The sequence below is a fragment of the Struthio camelus genome, chromosome 2 (assembly GCF_040807025.1).
Source record: "Struthio camelus isolate bStrCam1 chromosome 2, bStrCam1.hap1, whole genome shotgun sequence".
Lineage (NCBI taxonomy): Eukaryota > Metazoa > Chordata > Aves > Struthioniformes > Struthionidae > Struthio > Struthio camelus.
Window position 1 is genome coordinate 55,774,969 of NC_090943.1, and position 22,058 is coordinate 55,797,026.

Genomic DNA, 22,058 nt, shown 5'->3' on the forward strand with positions numbered 1-22,058 from the left:
GGCTTGCCAAATCCTTAGCGGTGCTTCAGAGAGGGCCCCAGACAGTTAATAAACAATGGCTTTGTCTGCATATGGGAGATCTGCTCGACAACTTATTTAATTACTAGATGGAAAAAGTTTAAACTTTAGGAACCACATGTCATGTTCTTTAGGGAAGAAAGTAGTCTGAGGGAGTTGCATGATTATTACCCAACATACATGCAGTAGTGGTAATGCTAAAAAGTCATAGAGAGTATTCTCTCTCCTCTGTGCTGTTTCCTCTCTTAATTTTATTGTGGATCATTTACACTAAAACTTGCAAAAACAATTTAGGTATGTTTTGATGGTGCAGTGGGGTGGAAAGGCACTCGGATCAGTTTAGATATCCAGAACAGTCTAGCTGTGGCAGCACAGACCGTTCTATGGGCTAATTTATACTGTAGACAAACTTACCCACGGAAGAAGTATTTTCTTAAAGAGTGAGATTTAAAGAGAGATTTTCTTACAGACTTGTATTGTCTGCAAATGAGCCTGTAGGAGAGAACTTTTTTCTTTTGTTTGCAAAAGGTGACCTGGGCTATAAACAGATGTTCACTTTGCAGGCAGCTGTGCTGGTTGAGGTGTTACCATCTCCAGCTATTTGATATTCCTGTCCTGTGTGCGTTCCTGTCTGTAGAGCTCTGCCAGAGGAAGAGATCCAGTGAGCACTTGCTGCATGGCTTCAGGAAGATGATATAGGTGGCTTGAGATAACCTGACTGGCTTTGCCTGAAGCTATTGCAACTCTTTGCCTTGGCAGAGCTCTGAGTGTGGGATAACCTCCAGGTGGCAACGATAAAACCTGGAAGGCAACCATCAGCTGGTGGTCTCAAGAGTTACGACTGCTGCCCTTATTTGCAGTTACCCCTTCCCATATGTTGGTCAGGAATGAGGTAGATGTTTTCAACCATCTTTATGATCCTTATGTTTGCAGATCGCATGGAGGCCTTTTTCAGGTAAACTGAGCTCAGTGCTTCTCTCACTGATTCTCTATTTTTTAGGCCCCCCCTGTAGGTTGAAAATTATGTTCTCCTCCATTGCTTACTTCCAGCACTGAAAGTAAACCTGGCTTAGAAACCTTAAGCCCATTTTGTGCTGAGTAGGGGGAACCTCGCCGTAGTGATTGGACCTTGGAGAGGCTGCTTTTGCTTGCTGCATTTGTTGTCATGGAGAATCGGTTCTGTGAAGTCTCCTTCCATTTCAGCCATGTGCGGTCCTTACTTCTTTGTGCCTCATTTTCCCTTAGAGTAAAGCGGAAGCATAGCTACTTGCCAGAAAAGATTGGCCAGAAAGTTGTTAAATTCTGGTTCATCACTGTAGGCTTTTGGAGATTCCTGGAAGAGGTCTCCTCTTCAAAGGCAAAGCATTTCCCTAATTAAGCTTCCCGACTGCCGGCACCTACCTCCATGGAGCAGTGTAATGGTCCTGCCTAATTCAGCTCCTGGGGAACAGCGCGTGAAAGAAAACAAAGGTCCAGTGTGGCACAGTGGTGGGAGGCTTCGGCCAAGGGGCTGCCTTGCAGAGCTGCTGGTGGCTCCATTCCCAGCTGGGTGTTTGCCAAGATAGTGCTGGAAAGCTCCCTGGGAACCCACCGGGGAGCAGCAGGCAGTGATATTGCTGGATGACATATGGCTGCTGGAAGTTGCTCGGGCTCGGTAGAATGAACTGCTTCATAGTGTATTTAGTACCACCGGGGGTGGGGATGGGGAAGAAAACCCAAGCAAGGGGGGCCGGGTCTGTGACATGAGATCGAAATGGTAATTTACAGAAGAAAAATGATTTCTGTGAAAAATATCCCAAAAGATGGGGAGGGAGAGGGAAAAGGCTCGGAGTGAGAGAGGGAAAAGGAGAGAATTGTGGTGAATCTGTGCAGAGCAGTTGCAGTGGAAGTCATACGGCATAACAAATCTCAGCTCTTAAGTCTCCGTTTGGGGCTAATGCGGCCCTGTGTTGCTGCTTGGATGGCAGTGCTGGCAACTAGTTCTTTTTCAGCGGATATGACCTGTGGGGGCTTTGTGTTGCATTTGTATTTCTGAGAGCCATGCTCTTTGGGCCATGTTTGAGAGGCAAAATTTCTCCTTCCAAGTTTGCAATGATGAAGGCTTTCATGGCCTTTGGATTTTCAAGAGGGATCTTAGAAGTAAAAGGGTTCATTAAAAATCCTCTTTTCAACCAAGAGAAAAGCAGCAAGGATGAATCAGAGAAGAAGTTTTGGCTGTGCCAGAGAGTCCTGACAAGGAAGTGCCACCCAGGCTATTCAGCAGCAAATTCCCAACAGCGTCTCGTGATTCAACTCGTTTTTCATTTTTAAATTTGAAGTCCAAACAAATGTTATTGAGAGAAGAGAGAAGAGAGATGCTGATTTTCCAGCCATTTCATTACATTTGCTTCACTTCCATCTGATGAACTGCTCCATATAAGAACTATTTTTTGTCAATCTTGGTAGAGTGGAAACATGGAGGAGTAGAAGTTGTAGATTTCTTTTAGACCGTTACTGGTGGCAGAAAGAAAAGGGAGGAACTGCTTGTTTTCCTTTGAAAGTTCACAAGCAAAATGTTGCTTTAAAAGTATGTTAACTGTTAATTTTGTGGTGCTCTTGGTTCCTCTAATTTTTGATGGATGTTGTGAGAGGGGCTTTAGTAATTCTCCTCAACATATACTTCAGGCAATTTTTTTCCATGTTTTGCTGTATTTAAAAATAGCTGCAAATATTGGTTTTCTATTTCGTTATATGTCATTCTTATACCTCTCTGAAATCCTGTTTGTAATTAGAAAGTTTGACTCTTGGGAAAAAGTGCTTTCTCTCGCTTTCTCTTCATGAATTTGCAAATGGGACAAATGCATGGTGCAATCTGCAAAGAATTTGCACTAAAATAGAAGACTCCCCCTTTATGAATGTCTGACATATGTATAGGTTTTTTCTCTCCGTGCCTTTCTTTTACTCTTTCAGGAGCAAAGGGTGAATAGTTACTTCAGAGAAGAAAAAAAAACCCCACCCAAACAACCTGAAAATCACTTATGTCAAATTCAGCTTTGGTATAAGGAGCTGCTGTTTCACTGTGTTCAAATTGCCTTTGCGAGAGTGGCATTTCTTTATGTTGTGTGTGAATTTGGGCATAAAACCTTATTAGATTACTCTGGAAGGCTACTGGACTCTTCTTGAGAAATCCTTGCATTAAGAAATATCCTGTCCGAGGTCTTGCTTACACAGAGTTTCATTGTATCTACCTAAGGGTCCTGGTGCTTTTGAAAAATTGGAGTTAAATTTTGTGAGCTTTGCAAGTCAAGTTGGAAAGAAGGAAGAAAAAAGAAAACATAATTCAGACCTGTCTTGACTTAATGAGATTATTACGGAATAGGCCGTTTCCTTTAGGATTTGCCAGAAAAAAAAAACAACAAAAACCAAAAGCATAGCATCTATCAAGTTAGTGTGTGTAAAAAAAATTACACATCAGGAGTCCAGAATTTGATTCGGATACAGTAGTTGCCTCATACTCGACAGTGATAACGTGACTGATCATCCTTCCTTGCTTCCTTTTAGAAAGGGGGAGACAAAAATATATCTTCTGTTGCTAATGCTGATATGTGATCTAAAGGGATTTGAGCCAACTTGGAGAGCTCTTTGAAACTAGCAAGAAAATGAATTAAGAATGTTAGAGCGGGCTACGGATGGAAGGGATAATACAGAGAAGATTTCATTTAGCTTTGAAGAGGAGCCCTTCCTAAGCAAGTGGTTCACATTTGGGAAGAAGGCTGGGAAGGACGATGGAATTGCAAAATAATCCCTTTGTCTTTACATTTGTATTAGTTGCTCCAGCTTGTTTAAAACAGAACGGAGTAGTGGAGAGGGGACGCACACACACATATGCACACAAAATCATAGTGTTGTATTTAGAGAGACTGATGGATTTTCTTCTGTGTCTTCAGTTTAAAAAAACAATCCGTTTGCTCTGATGCATGCATTTTTTAAAATGTCTTTGGAAGAGTAGGCAGCGTGTTGAGGGAAGCTCCCAGTATGAATTTCTCTTCATCCTTCTTATTTTGTTTTTTGTAATTCATTTATGCATAAGAAAGAAACTGTATCATGCTTTTGCCAAGACCCCTGCGTTGACTCTCCTAGGATACCTTTCTCGCTAATGCCACCTGGAGAACCTCTGGCACATGGGAGATGGTGGTCATCCTCCACCACTGTAAATCTCCACTAAACTTTTCTTCCTTGAAGAGCAGAGTAAACTTCTGAGTAGATTTGGCTTGTTTTCACCTAAGTCCTAACCACTGCTGGGGAAGGCAGTTTGCGCTTGCAGGTTACCATCTGGGCAATTTTTTCGCCTTGGTTCTACAGGGGCCTCGGGAAAAATAGAAGTCCACAAACCAAGAATAATCTCTCTCTCTCTCTCTCTCTCTCTCTCTCTCTCTTTTTTATTAATCTTCTCAAAATATAGTGGTTTGCAAATCTGAAAATTCATCAAAGAAAAAACACTTTCTCCTAACAAAATTATGAAATTATTTTGAAAATAAGGTCCCTGCAGAGTCTCTGAAGTACAAACAAAATGAGCTTGCCAGTCAGCCTCCCCGACATTCTTTAAAAATACTGGCTTAATTTCAATCGGAACGACTCTTTTTTAATTAAATGTTGGATTGATCCTAGAAATTAAGAGATCAGAAGTATTAAATGTAGCCAGTACATTTAATGCCTGTTGCCCACAGAAGTGCTTGTTGCCCACAGAAAAGGAAGAAATAGAAAGCCCATTGCAATGGCTATTGTAATATCAGTTTCACTTGGACACAGAATTGCAAAAAACTCATGCAGCCTCAATTGGCAGCACTTTCCCTCTTCAGTCCTCTGTTTCTACCATCCATTGCTATTTTTAGACCCATCTTTAAAAATACTTTTGCCAAGGAGCAAAGGCAGGATAACTTGCAGAAAGCACATTAGCATAGAAAACACAAAGCTTACAGGATGATCACATTTGCAGTTTTGTCAAGCTGCTTTCCATTCATTCCCTATCTTTGTCTCTGTTAGCTATTTAGATGATAAATAGCTAACCACTTAGATCATTCAGGCAAGAACCTGGTCTTTTGGCTTTTTTGTATATGCTTAAAGACTGTGGCACGTTTTTGATGCCTGTGTAAATACATTGCTTACAACAGAAGATCTACACTGCCCCACTCTGAAACTAAGAAAAAAATTCTTATGTCATTTACCAGCAGTGTTTCAAATGAGCACCTAAAATGGATGTGGAGAGTTTCAAGTTCCCAGCTCATGATCTGCCTTTTCTGGGACGTGTCACCTCAGGTACAGTGCCACATTAAGAGGTCAGCATGACCTGCGCAGCAAAGATGTCTCATATCTGACCAGCTCAGAACGTGAAATGAGGGGACTGCACAGCACCTTTTTGTATAGCCATGCTGGAGAGTTCTTGCTAAAAAGGTAGCAAGAATGCCACAGGGCTGACAGCAATGCGAATGCCACAGGGCTCCTCTGTGATGCAGGGTGATGCCTCGAAGGTGCTCCTTAGTTCTATGTAGTGAGTAATCCACAGTACCTGGTACCTATATGTAAACCTTTATATAAAGCCTTTATCATATCTGCCAGTGCTATGGAGGTGTCTTGGGTACTCACAGAGTCCCAGGTTGCCCAGGCTAGGTGTGTTTGTGTGACTGAATTTTGCTCAGACGGGCTACTTCAGTCATCTGATGCGGTCCATTCTTACAGAAGGCATCACATTGCATAATCCCATTCACTTGATTTACTGCACATGCGCACTAGAATAGCTGTTTGAATACGGAATTGTAATTGCTGGATGGGAGCTAGGTCATTTGCTCTAACTGGAAGGTGGTTTGCCTTGATCTGCTGAGGGTTAGCAGCCACCTTCTAATTGCCGTGCATACGTTTGTTCATGGCTTGGTTGTACAAAATTACCCTTGAGCAGTGTTTTCTCTTGGCTTGTATTTCTCTGACAGCAATGCGAATGCCACAGGGCTCCTCTGTGATGCAGGGTGACGCCTCGAAGGTGCTCCTTAGTTCTGTGTAGTGAGTAATCCACGGTACCTGGTACCTATAGGTATACTAACAGTACTATGTAGATGAGTAAAAGCACAATTACTGTATTAAATATATGAAAACGAATTATAACAGGCTAGCAGTCTGAGCTAGAAGACTGAGTTCTTGAATTTAACAGAGAATTTGCTTTGTGTATGTTGCTTTTTTTCCCCTGTCTCTCTCCAGTAACCTCAGGAGCTACATACAGAGCTTTTGTATCGCATCGCTTAATTTAGCAAGTACTGATTCACAGGAGTGGAACAGTCAGGTGGAAAACTCCTGGAGGGGAAGTGCAAGCCTTCCTCACCCTGTGAGGAACGAACCTGTGGAAACCCGCCACTCTGTATGTCTAATCAGACCTAACACATGTTGCACCAGTGACATGCTAATAAAACTGTCAGGCCTCGGGATCAGTAATTTACACCAGTATTTTTAGATTCTCCATAAGAAAAAAGAAACTCTCTTTATGGATGAAAAATGATGTGTGAATCTGTAAGGCTAGGCTGAAAAGAAGCAGATGCTGACATTTCTAGAGTTAATATTTTTGCCTTAAAAACACATCTGTCATCAGCCTCCACTTATAAAAGCAGAGGAGCACTTATCTAAATAAACATGGCAGCTCTTTTTTATGATGGGCCTGTTTTTTAAATAGTAAAAACTATTATATCATTTTGGAAGATATAGCTGCCATTCAGTGTTAACTTAAAATAATAGGTTAGAGTGAGTAGCTGTTCTCTGCTTTAAAATAATTTCAGATGACACTTTCTCACATTATCAAAAACCTCCCTGCAAGGCCGGCACGAATAGAGTGAAGGTTAGTAACTGGAACTGGAACAGTGCAAGTGCCGAAAACTTGCTGAGGAGAGAGTCAGGGATTTTAATCTCAGGACCGTACTGAAAAAATGAAGGGCAGAGGGGAAAAAAAAGGCAAGAACTTCTGGAGAAATAAATTATCCAAGTTCTGCCTGTGGGCTTTAATGCAACCCTCAATTCACATTTTTTGAAATGTCTTTGCTCTCGTAATTAACTTCTTTACAGTAGTCCAACAAATCTTTGCCATACTGTACATGGCCTCGGAAAGAATTTAAATACAAGGTGGTCCGGTTTGTGCTGAGCTCTGAGATTAAGTGCCACGCTGGCTGACTTGCCATACTGGTGCTGACCCTGGACAGGTAAAGCAGCAGACCTCTCGGTAGGTTCCAGAAGAACTGGCCTGGCCAAAATATAGCCTGCCCTGGAGTGCCAGGTGCCTAAACAGGTTAACCCCTGTTTTTGTAGGTTCTACATCATGCCTAAGCCATCCCCTAGGAACCTATGTTCTTTATAGATCTGGGCACCAGCCTTTCACAGATGCATTGCTGCCAGTGGGATGTCGGTAATTAGCAACAGGATCCCACCCATAAATGAACAGTAGTAGCTGGATATGAAGTTTTTTGGGAAAAGGAGAAGAGACTAGGGAGAACTGCCTGTACATTGAGGTCCATGCAGGGGGCTAAAGGAGGAATGGACTTCTCAGGGTTTCATCTACCCTCTATCTGTGCATGTGCAGATGGTTTGCAGGCCAGCAAGGAGAGGAAGAGCTGCGATTCCCTTATAGCTCTTGCTAGCCAGGATGGGGAAATGTTGGAATTTGCTGCTGATACTTCTGTAAATCATTACCCTGGAGGAAGGAGGAAGTGGTAGAGGAACTGTGACTTGTAAATGATTCCTAATCAAAGTGCTTCCCAAGGCTATTCCTGGAGAGATGCAGATTCCTCGGCACCCCTTGCTCAGGCTTGCGTTTAAGCCTAAAATGTGCTCCTTTCCCTTGATCCCAAGCCAGAGTGTGCCCTACCCTGGACTAAAGCCAAGCCTTACCTCTGGGGAGGGGCAGCTCTAGTTAGTACAAAGTGGTGAAATTGTATACTGGGATAATAGGTATGTTGCTGTAGATAAGTCCCATTGACCTACAGTGGTTGCAATCCCACACCACTTTGAGTGAAGCTATTCCTCTGACTGTTACACTGTAGCAACAGTTTCATAACCCGCTGGTTTCATAAAAGTGGCATGGTTTTCCTAAAATTTTATTTCCAAGAAATCCTCTGAATGAGCTGCAGTTTAGCACGTTCTCTTGCTGAAGTCTGCATAACACTTTAAAGAGTATTTTTAACTCTCTTTGCTAAGTGCTTAGAACAAACAGGATCTCCTGTTAATAAAAGCCTTTGATGGATGCATTAAGGAAGCAGTGTGTATGTAATCCTATATTTCCTAACGTTACCTCAGCAATGTAAGCGGAGTGCAACATTTAAGGAGAGTACGTGCACGTATAAAGGTCTTGTAAAATGTCAGAAGTAGTGTCCTTACTTCTACTAGAGTGTGGTTTATTTTACCACTGATGTCCTACAGATATCAGGGTGCTTTGTCATCAAACCTTCAGGCAAGGGCATCCATAAATTGTAGAAAAAACAAGTGAAGGATTAAGTCTCAGCCTCTCTAGTATCTCATTGCCTTGAATTACTGAAGGAGATTTGTTCTCTTTGCTTGTGAGTGGAACAGTGACTTGGTGTGGGCTGTCTGCTTTTCTGGCAGTTTTTGACCAAGTAACAACAATTCCAAATTCAAGTGTTTAGGCGCCTTCCTCTGAACAGTGCGCTTCTTTTTTTTCTCTTCCAAGAACAACCCTTGCTAGTTGTATTCATGACCATAAACATTTACACCTCCAAAAGATGAAGCTTCAAGTTGGGCAATGACATGGACTCCATGTTGCCTTTAAAGAGCTGTCCACACCACTATAAATAAACCTTTTATTTTGTATCCAAATAGCAGATACCAAACCTTGGACGTTCTGAGATTTAAATCACTCTAGTCTGGCAATTTAGTCCTGTGGATAATTTAAGGTGAATTATTTAAAACTAATGCTCCAAGGGTAAGCTGTACTGATGCATCTGTGGAGTTTCTTGTAGTGGATCGTGTGTTTTACAGAATGATGATGAAGTGAGAGCTGGAATTGTCGCCTTTCTCAGGACCACAATGATACTAGTATTCTCCATGTATGAGAAACATGCATGTGACATTGGAGGGATTTAATCACTGAATATCTCTATGAATGAACTCTTCTGAAGGAAAAGCTGTTCTCCAAATGTTGGGCCAGTGCTGCACTATGATGTGGGAGTTGGAAGGGGAGGAGACGGTAGCAGTGATAGCTGCCAAAGTGTTGGGTTTATAGGAGTGCCATTTTCTGTAGAAGACAGAGGAAGAAGAGATTGTAGGGCTGTTTTGCAAAGCTTTTTTTTGCAGGAAAAAAAAAGGGAAAGCAGCCTTTATGCAAATTCATTTTGTGAAAAGCAAGTGCTGTTTCTATGAACATATTGTGACAGTGAATATCATATTGCAAGCATCGGCTTAGGACTTTGAAACATTATGTAAATGCACTGGTGGTGCATACACAACTGTACACCCACTGGACTGTGCTTCATGTGTTCTTGATGCCAATGAAAACAAAGCTGTCTCCAACTGATTCAGGGGAAAAGTCATGGCTGCAAGAAGCCAGGACCTGGTTTACAGAGCTACTGCTCTGCTTCTAATAACTGAAGTTAGGAAAAGTCTCTTGGATTTAACCCTAACTTTCTTATTATCTGAGATGGGACGTGAGTAAGCTGAAGCAGCTTGTTAGTGGTTTTTAATAGTTTTTCTGACCACAGTTGGTTTCCAGTGCAACGTGTTTCACTGCAATTTTTCATAGAAACAGTTCATTTTAGAAGAGAAATAAATAATCACGTGGCTCACAGCAAAGCTTCCGTATTCACTGGAGACCTCGGGTGTAAGAGCTAAATTAATCACAAATAGCTGAACTCTCTCTTGGAGTGACATGCCAGAATCATTTCCTTGCCAGTATCTTTGCTTCCCTTTTGCTGTCCCCATGAAGCTGCTGCTTTTTACCCCCACCATGCTGCGGAGCCCTGCCCCTTTCTGCAGTTTGGGGCTCAAGGGCTGCCCAGCTGCCCTCCTGGTCCTTTCCTACTTTTAGCAGTTACCTTGGCTCAGTTTTAAGCAACTTGTGGGACTTGTGCTCTAAACGTTGTCCTCCAAGGCAGACTGAAAAGCCTTGGAAAGATTCCCCTTGATTTGTGTGACCTTTGATTCAGTCCTTGCCTACATCTTACCTTAAAATTTAGGTTTAATGTTACAAGCCTGAAGCTTTTTGATGTTACTGCCCAGCATGGAGTACAGTCAGTTTAATGAGACCTGCAGCAAGGAAGAGATTTTAATTAGTAGGTGCATGAAATGGCAGCTAGTGATGCAGGTGATGTGAAGGGATTCAGATTCGAGGAAAAGCTGTATTTCAGATGTTGGACAATCATCTCCATTTTGGAATTAAGAACTAAGGTTGTATGTAGCATTGAGCATTGTAGGTAAAGTTGAGAAAACGAGGATAACTTTTTAGGTATTGTCTGACTGAGAAAAACTTTTGAGAAGCAAGTGATAATGTTGCTGGAAATAACACCTGGGATAACTGAACAGCTGACACAGTTGTTTGAGGCATAGCGTGAGTCCAGACAGAATTGAGACACAGGGAGATAATGAACTGATCTTTTTTTACTCAATAATAACTAGCAGAAGAAGGAATAAATACTTAGTCCAGAGTTGAGAGGTCTGGCTTCTGCACATAACTTTGGAGACATTAATGAATCCCTAATTAAAGACAGAATCATTTGTGGGAGACATTATTTCAGCTTGCAGGAGAAATTTGTTGAGAGAAATAGGTCTGTCCTTAGCAAAAGCCTGAGTTGTTGAGCTGTCCAGGAGAAGGATCAATGAAATAACAGCTCCCAGAGCAGAACAAGTATATGGGCTCCTGCTAAAAGACTTCAGCAATCAAGGTAGTAGCAGGGCAGTCTGGGGTGGAAATATCATGAGTCAGGCATGAGTACTGGGGAAACACAGCAAAGGCAGGAAGAAATATGCCTCATCTCTTGGGAATGGTGCAATAGATGTGGGACCCAGATGCACCTTGTGTCCCATTGCCCCCGCTAACCTAGGAATAGATATATCGATCTAGGAGCAGCAAAACAAATAAAGCCCCGTCTCCTGTAACCGTGTAGCCTTTCTTCCTTAATCTGACCCTGCTGCAATAATCCCAGCTCTCCTCCAGCACCTCTGCCACACAAGCACCGAGCAAAACGTAGCTGGTCTGGAAGATGCTACCTGGGTGGCTAGCTGTTGCCGAATGCTGTGTGATGCTTTCTGGTCACCTCTGGGGTACAGATTGGGGTCTCTGTACTCTCTGCAGTAGTCTCTGCTTTTCACAAAACTTGTAGGAACTTAATGGCTTTGAGTTCTTCATGTCTTTGAGGTTTTTGCTGTCTTATCTCTCTATACCCTTTCCAGAGGAGTCCCTTGATCAACTGTGGCTTGATCGAGGAGTTGATTCATGAATTATAGGTGTGACTGGTTTGTACTTGCATAAACCTTCTTTCCTTGACAAATCAGGCTTAAAAAGGGAAAAGCACACCCAGTGATTAAACCTTTCATGGCTTCCCACGAAGAGGGGCTATTTACAACGTCGCTTCAAACAGAGCCAAGAGCTCTCGATCCGTAAGCCCTGGAGGGGAGGACTGTTGGCTTCTCAACAGCTGAAATCGGCAGCTATGCTGTTGGGTCAGTGAGTGATTTGATTTCAGCTGGATCGTGAAGCCAGATGCAATATAATCCCAGCAACACTTCTCAGCAATGCTATTAGACTGGAGAAATATGACCAAGTGCCGGTTATGCCAAGCCCCCTGGCCGAGAGCAGAGTGCTGTGTGACCCTCCCTGAGGATCCCCTTCAGCAGTTCCAGGAACTGTGAAATTTTAGCAGCAGTATCTCTGCCTGTGTATACTTAAAGAAAGCTACTGTGCAACCCAAGATTTCATATTCCAGAATCTTCCCTTTCACCCCAGGCAGTAAGTAGCCTGGTCTGCCAACTCCTCACACAGGAGGGTCAGTGGAAATCATGTTATAAAACTGAACAGAATTGGGCCCGCCAGCTCCCCAGCAGTGTGATTGTGGAGTGGAGCTATGCCCCAGAAAAACATGCTTTATTCTGTAGGAGGATGCTGTGATATTTCAGATATGCATTTGTAAACAAGCATAGCATACCACTTCCCTCTAAAAAAAAGTAGATTTTTTTTCTCTCTTCTAAGTGATCCCAGGAAATGTGGCTCTCGAGAACTGGAATAGATGACAAGACTAGATTGACTTGGAATTTACGTGCGTCACTTTGTACACAGGGTAGTTGGTTGATGGAAAGCATGGCAGTACTTTAGAGGCTTCGTCCTGCCCTAAATTCCTGGCTAATGCATAATGTAGATAATTCCTCAGCAGCTGGATACAACCACGTACAGATTAACTTCCAAAAGAGGAAGACTTTTCAGTTCCTGGTTGTTTTAGGTCAAGATGTTCTGACTCCGTGACACTTTGCAACCACACTTGCAATTCGCTAGGAGCTGAAGAATGTAAATTTACATTAGTTGGAGACAACTAGTTGAACTTTCTTATTAATATAGCTTGTTGATGACTCAGTAGGTGTACCTGGCTCTTTGTATCGTAGCAGCACACATGAAGGGGGAGGTGATAAAGTCAAGTTGTTAGCCACCATAATTTGATGGAGTTCTTTAGGTTTCTTTTGTTAAGGAATGACTTTGTATCAGATTCAGAGAAGAGAGAGAGAAAGGTTAGCTTAAAGACTGTGACTTTACTTTGCCCACTAATTTGTTCTAGAAAAATTTGTTGATAAGAATCTTTCAGTTTGCCATTTCTCATCCGTATGGATGTTAGCTGACATTTAAGACATTTCAACAATATTTAATATCCATAGCCACCTGCATGATCTGGTGGTGAAGTGAAGGAGAGCTCTTCGGAGCGTTAGCTGTGCATGCAGTTCTTAGGGCACTGCTTTGAACTGTTACTAGGACCACTTTCTAAAGCTTTCCTTTAGCACTAATACCACAGCAAGTAGGGTTTGAGATCTAGATCCGGAGTTTAAAATCTAGAGCACACAAGGCAGTATAAATACCTGTTGTTTTGAACGGAAGCTCGGGATCTCCCTATTCTGAATTTTTTATCCAGTACTTTATAAAAAGGCTTTTTTAGAAATCCTAGTCTAGACAGTATATCAGGCTGCAGGGATGTGGGAAGCTCTGACTTGTCTGTCTGTCAGTTTGGTATACTGATTGATGTGCTGTTAGCTTTTGTACTGAGAACTGTTTTGCTGCTTTGTGCATTGCCTAAATAGCTACTCCCTCCAGTGACCTTTTCAAGGAATTCTCCCTGTGCACAACATGGCTATTTCATGGATCCTCAAGTACGTGCAAGGTTGAAGTTATTCCAGAGGCTGTATGCCATATATCACGCAAGCCGCCTTATATGGCCTGGATTATTTTTCATCTGATTTGAGATATACCGCCTATTTCATTTCCAAAAATAACAACACTCTAAATAGGATGTTCTCTCACTTTTGTACCTGAAATCTACTTGCATAGCGCATCAGGTATGGTACAGCTGATTGTAAACCCAAGGTATGGATTTCAAGTGTATGATTTCAAGGGCATTTTGAAGGCCTTTCCATAATAAATATTTCTGACCTGTTTTATGTCCTTAGTACGTGTTTGGGAGGTAGTAGAAGCCTTTACTGTCACACAGTAGTTAATACATCAGAGAGAGCTCCTGGGGACCAGGAAGTGTATGCAAACCAGTACACTGTCCAATTCATGTAGGAAGCCTTTTTCACATCAATAAATATGGCCTAGTGAAATAGGAGTCCAGATCTTGATTTTTTTTTTTTTCCAGAATGGTATTATTCATCATTATCTGAATCTCACATCCTAAGTGTATCTCCTTGTCAGGAGATTTCTATTCACTGCTTTTATGCCATCGATGTCACAAAGTGATTATGTCTCAAAATATATTCACGGTGGCTTTAGTCACCTGTGAGGTGTTGGAGTAGTTGAAGGCAAACAATCATCCAGTTTTGTATGTTTATTTGGCTTCTCTTGCCACTAGCTTGGGGTAGACATGCTTAGTACTGACCCTGCTGAATTTTCAAAGATGTTTTTCTTGCTCGCGGAGTAAAGTCTTTATTCATAGCCGGAGACAGCCTTGAACATCTGTCTTAGTTCTTACAGCAACCCCTGCTGAGGCTACAGTCTGTATCTGACCTTGCTCTAACTATATGGAATGTGTGTCATGGAATTGAGAGGAATTTAATTTTGATTTTTCTTTGTAAACTATTTATTTTTCCTGTAAGTGTAGCCTAACTGGTGGCAAAAGAAACCACTCAGACTTCATTGAGAGTGGAAGTTAAGAACAAATGTCTTACAATCCAGTGTGGGCTGAATCCTAGTGTCAGAACTTAGAGAAAACTTTCCATAAAATCAATGAGAATTTTACTCCTGTAGGAGGATTTGCAGAGTCTTTCAAGCACAAGGTGAACATGGGACAAGCTAAGGAGGAGTGATTTTTTAGATGATTTCTGGCTTCACTTCAAGTCAGAGATAAAGCCTGAAAATGGAATGGAAAATGAGATGCCCACAGAAACCTAGGTCTTGATAATACTGATTTTAATGATTAATATTAAATTAGATTTATATTAAGTAATGTTAGGTTTAGACATAAACATTATCAGTAAGACACTAATTGGGAGTATGGTGACCTCTGTCCTCCTGAGATTTCATGAGCCCTTTAAAAATCTGCTTATGATAGGGACAGCTCTGCTGTTGGTGATCACCATTCTCTCCTTAACGGCAGATGAAGCCCAAGGCTCTATGAGATTAGTTGTAGCATGGTCTTGACCCTGGAGAGTTCTGGACGGACAGGTTTTTGTGCAGACATATTTCTCTCCGTCTGTCCTACTGCAAGTCCGGCGGGATAGAGATTTTTTTCAGGTGGTACAGCATGCTCTCACTGACTTGGGAATCGAGCAGGAACGTTGCCTTTTGGGGCACATTCAGAAGCTTCGAGGGAGCTTCTTGTGCTCCCTTCCCTGCCTGAAGGCAGACTGCCCCGGGCATGTAGGAGACCGCACTGTTTCCTTCATCTGGGGTCCCCAGCAAAGTCATCTGTGGCCTGGCTGCCTGTGTCTCTTGGCTCTGCCGAGTTTCTTCTGACCTCGATGAGCAGTGAGGGACCATAGCGGAGGTAGGGTGTTAGCGGGAACAGGCAGAAGGATCGCTAGGATAGCTCCTCTCATATTTTTAGGGGGAAAGACTAAGGCAATTCTCTATCTTCCTCTGGGAGGGACCTCTCATGGGAGTGTTAGAAAGTGGTATTCTGTCTTTCCTTCTCCTCCGTGTCTGTGAGAAGAGACAGGAAGCTACCTGGGTCCATACTGCCCTCTGAGCCAATTCCAAGGATCCTCTTGTTGTGTTTTGCAGAGACTGGACATCAGCATGAGTTAAAGTGCTGATGCTGGACATCAGCATTTGTTTATTTCCAGCATGGAGAGTGAATCTTTTCGCTGTAGAAGTTGATTTCTTACAAAATCTCTGTTACCTCCAGAGGATCGTGGACTGCAGCAGCATCCCCCGATTAAGGTTTTGTGTAACTATCACTGAAGAATTTATTTGTCTAGCTATTCACTAGCACTTCTTGCAGGAAGCAGATGGCACTTTTACTTAATTGGTCTGCGCTGGCTTCCAGTTCAGGTTCGGTTTTGCTGGACAGTGTTGCTTTTTCCCTGGAATATTTTGCCTGCCTGAGAGATGTTACACTTAACAGGGAAATGTGAGCTAAAAGCTGTAATGCAATTGGGAAGCAGAGGAGGCAAGGTATTTACTGTGCAATTGCCACCCTGACTTAGACCTTCCAGAACCAAGCATTTTGCTTGTTATTTTTTTCTTTTGCTTTTTTTTGGTTGGACTTCAGTTGTACTGTATTTGTTTTCTACGCAGCTCTACTTAATGCTATTTAAAGCATTGGGAATACTAGCTAATTCTGCTTGGAAAGCTAGTATTCTGAATGCTTCATGAATTTTGAATAGCAATAACTGAGGCTATGTACTTTTCCGAAAATAGAGAGTCTGAGGGGAATATTTTGTAGGTTTTGATGTTTCCTTTAAGCGCTGAACAAGTTACCTCTCTAAGCTCTGTAAGGCAAGCAAAATTGCTCTTATTTTAAAAGGAATAGGTTGATTTTTTTCAGGCTCTTTTTGAACATGCACCGTGTGATTTTCAATCCTATAAAAACCTATTTGGGACAGCAGAGAGCTAGAACGCAGCTTTGCTGTTAAACTGTTAACAGTGTTACACCTGGAATCAAGTATAACAGTGGGATAAAAAGAGAGATGCAGTTGGAGTTAGACAAAAATTCTGTGTGGAGCAGGGGGGAAGTACAGAGGGTGAAAAAGGAGTTATAAATAAAAGGCAGGAATGAATACATATTTAGTATTTTTTCATTGACTACTTCTATATGGCATTTAGTATTAAAAAAATCTGTACAACAAACTGTAAAGGTGATGTCTCTCTGTAGTGCTGAGCGTGAGCTTTGCTTTTGTCCTTCAGACAGGCAAAACTCCAGAACAATTCTGTAGAGGAAGGAATATGAAGGAATCCAATCCATAAGGAAGGTTGCAAGAAGACCTGTGTTCACCATCTGTTAGAGCATAGCTTTATCTTCCGTGGGTGTATCCCTGATCCTGCTACCCAACTGACTGAGGTCTCCAGGCCCTAATTTTCCATTCACTGAATTATCACCAAAATTTGAACTTTGTCTTCTCATAGGCTTTTTCCCTGGGCAGAATGACAGCACTGCTTCAGAGAGCCCTTCTTAGGTATTTATGCTTTCATTCTGCACCTGTGTCTCTCCTCACAGAGCTATTCCCTAAGCATCAGAAGAAAGATCGGCGAAGAATTCATTTCATTTTGTCAAGCTTCTTGTCTGACCCTTAATTTAGAGCAGTCAATTCAGTCTACAATAAACTCAGTGTTCCAGCACGCTGCAATGGAAGAATTACGAGCAGTCCTTGGCCATGTGCATTCAGGATGCTTCGGTAGCCCCATGGGACAGGTAGACTTCAGGGCCTGAAAACTTATTACAGAATGAGGGTACAGTCAGTACATTATTTTCTGAATAATAGCGTATATGTCTCTCTGCTTCTGTGTAAAAGCCTTTACATGATTCACTGAGGCATTGTATCATTAGGAGTGGAAAGGCATACGATCATTTCAGGCACAGAGCTCCACAAAATGAACGGCCTTTATTCCATCTTTCCCTAGGGAGCCCCGAGAGGCATCCAGCATGTACGTGGGAGGAGACTGTTCATAACTCTTCCATCACAGCATCTAGGAACACAAAGCTTATTGTTGGGATGAGTCTACTGCTCTGAGTGGTAAATCAGGCAGAGCAATTAGAGTAAGTGGACTGACTTCTCTTGTTAAGGCAAAAGTAGACTGATCTTTAAAGTGTAGCAACCTGGACATCTCTCAGGAGTGTTTGGAGCACATTTTAGTAGAGGTGAACACAGTACTGTGTAAACACAATTAAGTATTTAGGCAACAGAGCAAAATGAGAATAAAGAATAAAGTTCTCTTTTGACTGACTGTAGTTAATGGATCTTATATATTTGTCTTTGCTGTTCTTGTTACCTCTCTCTGTTTCCTGATATTCATTGATTCTTCAGGATATATCCAGTCCAGGATACTCATTTTTTCTTTTCACTACATTCATTCTCAAAATCGCATATACCCTTTTGGTTTTCAGTCCTCTGAAGAAAGGAAACCCTCTGGGTTTGCATAGTTGGATTGGGAGGCTAACAAGAATGTGCTTTCTTGAATGATTTTGGCTTATTTGGTTTCTGAGGTCATGGACAGAATAGATGAACACCTGCTCTCATCTTACTTCAGCACTTAATCCCTGTCCAGACAAGCCGAGAAGGGCATGGCACAGGAGGTGAAGAATACTGTAAAAAATTACTCAGTAACTTTTTTGAATATCCAGAAAGGTTCAAGGGTAATGATTTTGTTCTCTCTGGTTTTCTCATATCCACACCAAGCCGTCAGCTAAAAAGATATTGTTTCTGCAACTATTACATTCACTGCTTGAGGGAATGAAAAATACAAGTACTCCAAGAGCTCTGTACACAAGGTAGAAAATGTTGAATGACAGTTGTACACAATCCTTGTATGCCTGATATGAGTAGAAATTTCTATTGGAAAATTCTGCTTTGGTTAAGGCTTTTCAAGACTTGTTACAAGGTTGTATGGGTGTGTATACATGCGTACGTGGCATTTTGCTTTATTTTTTTCTGACTGAGCCTATTTTCCTTTAGGGAGGCAGAACACAGTGCATCCGAGAAGTCTGCCCCATTCTCTCCTGTCCCCAGCATCTCAGTCACATTCCTGCTGGACAGTGTTGCCCCAAATGTTTAGGTGAGTGGTGCTTTCATGGGAATGTTGTGCATAATGTAATTTGTTTCTGCGTGGTGTCTTTTGTACTAGTACTTCAGAGCGCTGGTAAATTTTGGGATGTGGAAGAAACAGTGTTCCTCAGGAGAGTTTATAATCTACAGGTAGTAAAAGGTGGTCAGGGTTGGTGTGGCAGGACTGTGATGGATGATACTAAGGAAGCAGCTGCAGAAGAGCATTTGAGCATAGGGCAAATGACTTGCTTGGAGAAACGAATATAGAGATGTTTCCCACCTTCATTACATGTTTTCGAAGGAAATTGAGATGGGAGGAAATACTTTTTTGGAATTTGCCACAAAAAAAAAAAAAAAAGGCCTCACCCTCTCATATTTTTATTCAAGTGTGCATTTGCATTCTTGGTTTTGAGGAAATGCAGGTCGAAGGAAACTTTTGGGTTGAAACTGCATTCTCGGAAGCTGTTGTCAGAGAGGCCAAGGACCTTTGAGTCTGCCTGATTGTTGCCATCTTAAGGTGGAATCACGATCTCAGCCAGGAATATTTTCAATTATGTCTTTCCAACGCATTTTAAAGGAATAAGTCAGATGCCTCTGAGAAGGGCTAGTTCTTCCAAGTCATTCCAAGAAAGGCAATGACTTCTGACAGTCCTTATTTTGCTCATATCATTTCCACACATTCCACAGGTTAACTAAACCTCATCATGCGTTGCTGTAGTTCATAAAGAAGCAGTGCTTACTTCCTGCCACAAAAATTAAGTTTAATTTGGTCTATGAGGTTGTAATTAGGTTTGGTACATTTTCAGAGCTGATATTTCCCAGTTTTTCAACAGAAACATTTTTGTTGTCTTGGCTGTATCCTTACTACTATCTGAAGTCTTTTTACGGGGCTGGATTAGTGAACAGAGAGCCTAACCTTGGAGGCACTGAGCCGCAGAGAGCTCCCGCTTCTCATAATACTTAACATTTTTGATTGCTTGAAACAAACCTGAAGTTATTTATTTATTTATTTTTTAACTAGTTGAGAAGTGGTACAAGTAAATATCTGCCTGGAACATTTAACCACAGCACCAGAGAGCAGTAAAGTAGGAGAATCAACTAGAGCCAAGGACAGTCCAGAGGCTGTGCTTCTTTTTTGGTTGAGAACATATTTTTCTTAACTTCTTCAAACTCCTCTTGTCCTCTTCACCTCAACCTTCCGCTCCTTGATCTGGACATTCAAAAGCCATCTCTGATCCTTTGCCTACTTTTTGCTCCTAGAAATGTCTGTAAATGAATTCACTAATTACAACCATTTCCATTTTATGGGGCCTTTGTTCTTACAGCAAGTGCCAGAGATGCCTATCAGTAGCGATGTCTAGTCACAGCGAAATGTTGGAAGTTCTGGAGTACAGTAGAGCCAAGGGATGTGTAGCAAACTGAGCGGCAGTAGGGAAAGGGAACTATTTTCAGGGATGCTGAGGCATGGTTTTTAAAGTATCATGAGAAGGACCTCCCTGCAATTGAATTCCTGGTGTTCAGCCTATATAGCCTGGAAGAATGCATTTGACTCTCCTGGGTCTGGAATTATTGGTTTAAGTAATGGTTATGAGCCAGCAAAGCAGATCCCCATCACCACATCTTTTAAAGTGGTAGCTCCTTTGTCAGTGGTTTTTAACTAACTATTTGAACGGGGTTGGCCACCCTGAATTGCGTTGGGTGGTTTGCAAGGCAAGATGGTATGAGAGCAAACTGGACTCTTGTTTGCTTGCTGGCATTAAGTTATGCGATTGAAGTCCTGGCCCCACATTGAGCAGCAGCAGCCTTGTTACTGACAGAGATATGGTTAGGCTTTGCCCATAAGCAGTGCATGGACATGGAAGCATTCCATTTAGGGCTACTGGGCATCGTCAGCTGATCTCATATGTCAGTCCTGCAAGAGAGATTAAGCTTTTTTGAAAGGGTGCACGTTCAGTAAAAGGCAGTTTGACGATGTGAGCGTGAATTAGTCCAAGGTAGCTAATTTACAAAAGAGAGATGTTTACATCACATCTTGGTGAACTACAGCAATTGTTTCTTAACATTTTTAGTAGTTCTTTTAACATTAACATTTGCGAAAACTCAAGGCTAATTCAATGGATTTTACTGTCTGCTTATCCTTATGTTCACTTATATTTTAGAGCAAACTAGAAGCTTTTTCTTTTATGCAGTCCTGCCTTCATCAAGAATTATTAAAAAGAGAAGGAATTACATACAGTTTAGAACACAGGGACAAACTTCAATGATTCCAGCTGAACCTGCCAGCTGACTTGGCAGCGTAAGGACTAAATTATTGGCCTAATATTTAGCGGCTTGTTGCATGTACTTAAAGTGGCCATTTTCTACCTCAGAACTGATGTCTTTCTTTTTATCATCAGCTCTCAGAAATGATAAGCCCAGGGACTGGCTGCCTCTTGAAAAGGGACTTAGGTAGCTGCCACCAAAAGTAAATGGGGGAGGTATGCAAAGGGTGAAGTGAAAATAGTGATTTCCTGTGAGTTTCTGTAAAAAACTTGTGTATGTATGTGCAAGGCCTTCACTTGTTTATAAGACCTTATTAGGAAGGAAGCTGAAGAACAGAAGAGAAACTTATAGTACAGCAAAGTGTATTGGAACTTGGATTTCACAATGCTTGCCCAACTTCCAGAAGGATTTGATAGTGATACTACCTTCCCCATATACTGCTCTGAACTTTGTCGTGCTCTCATGAAATCCAGTTTTTTTATAGAATATGGAAGGTAAATTATCTCCCAGTGATGTTCTTTATTTTTCGTGTTGGTTCTATTCTGCTTATAAACTACGTAAATGTCTATAATTCTGACAACTATGTTTGAACATGGTACATCATGCTGCCTTAATGAGATTGGGCAACGTGCATTTTTTTTGTCAGTGTAACTGAACTGATTTAGTTTGGCTGCTGTGAACCCCTGAGGTAGATATCCTAAAACCAGTCTAGGCTACTTTATTTGATAAGCTATTGCATTAAGTTACAGATTGTTTAAACTAGTTTAAGTGTACCTACCCCAAGAGCTTGCAGTGCTTACTTTTTATTCGTTTAGGTACACTGTGCACTTTATGATGAGAAGGAGTAGAAGGATTTTTCCAACATAAACATGCCATAAATCATATTTATATTCCCTCCCAGAGTAGAATTTGCACAGATGAATGTGTGCTAGAGGAACAGTGAACTGTTAAAAGAGTATATTTTTTTCACACTAAAATGGAAACACACAGCAAATGACACATTGCACATGAATTTGGTCTGGTGACAATAAGCCCTACTATTTTTGTTGACAGTATGGCATCTTTTCAACTACGTTCTGTTTCTATTACTGTTTGTCTATATTCAGGACAGAGGAAAGTGTTTGACCTCCCATTTGGAAGCTGCCTCTTTCATAGCAACGTGTATGATAATGGGTCCTCATTTATTTATGACAACTGCACAATGTGTACATGCAAGGTAAGGCCACAGTGCTTTGGTATTGTATGCTGCTGTTTGTCTGGCTTGGCAGAAATTTGTAACACTGGAGAACTATAAGGCCTGATACCGTTCTGCTTTAGCATCTTGTGTGGTCCTTGAGTCTGATCTGAAAAGCACTTGCAGTTGT

General features: G+C 41.7%; 1 protein-coding gene across 10 annotated transcripts in view; it reads left to right on the forward strand.

Moving 5' to 3' along the window:
* Positions 1 to 22,058, forward strand: part of BMPER (BMP binding endothelial regulator) — a 158,400-nt gene that overhangs the window by 64,175 nt on the left and 72,167 nt on the right. For all 10 annotated transcript variants that reach the window (XM_009679687.2, XM_009679688.2, XM_009679689.2 and 7 more), the window contains 2 exons: positions 18,343 to 18,442; positions 21,801 to 21,910. In XM_009679687.2, the coding sequence (XP_009677982.2) occupies positions 18,343 to 18,442; positions 21,801 to 21,910 (210 nt within the window). The remainder of the gene's footprint in view (positions 1 to 18,342; positions 18,443 to 21,800; positions 21,911 to 22,058) is intronic.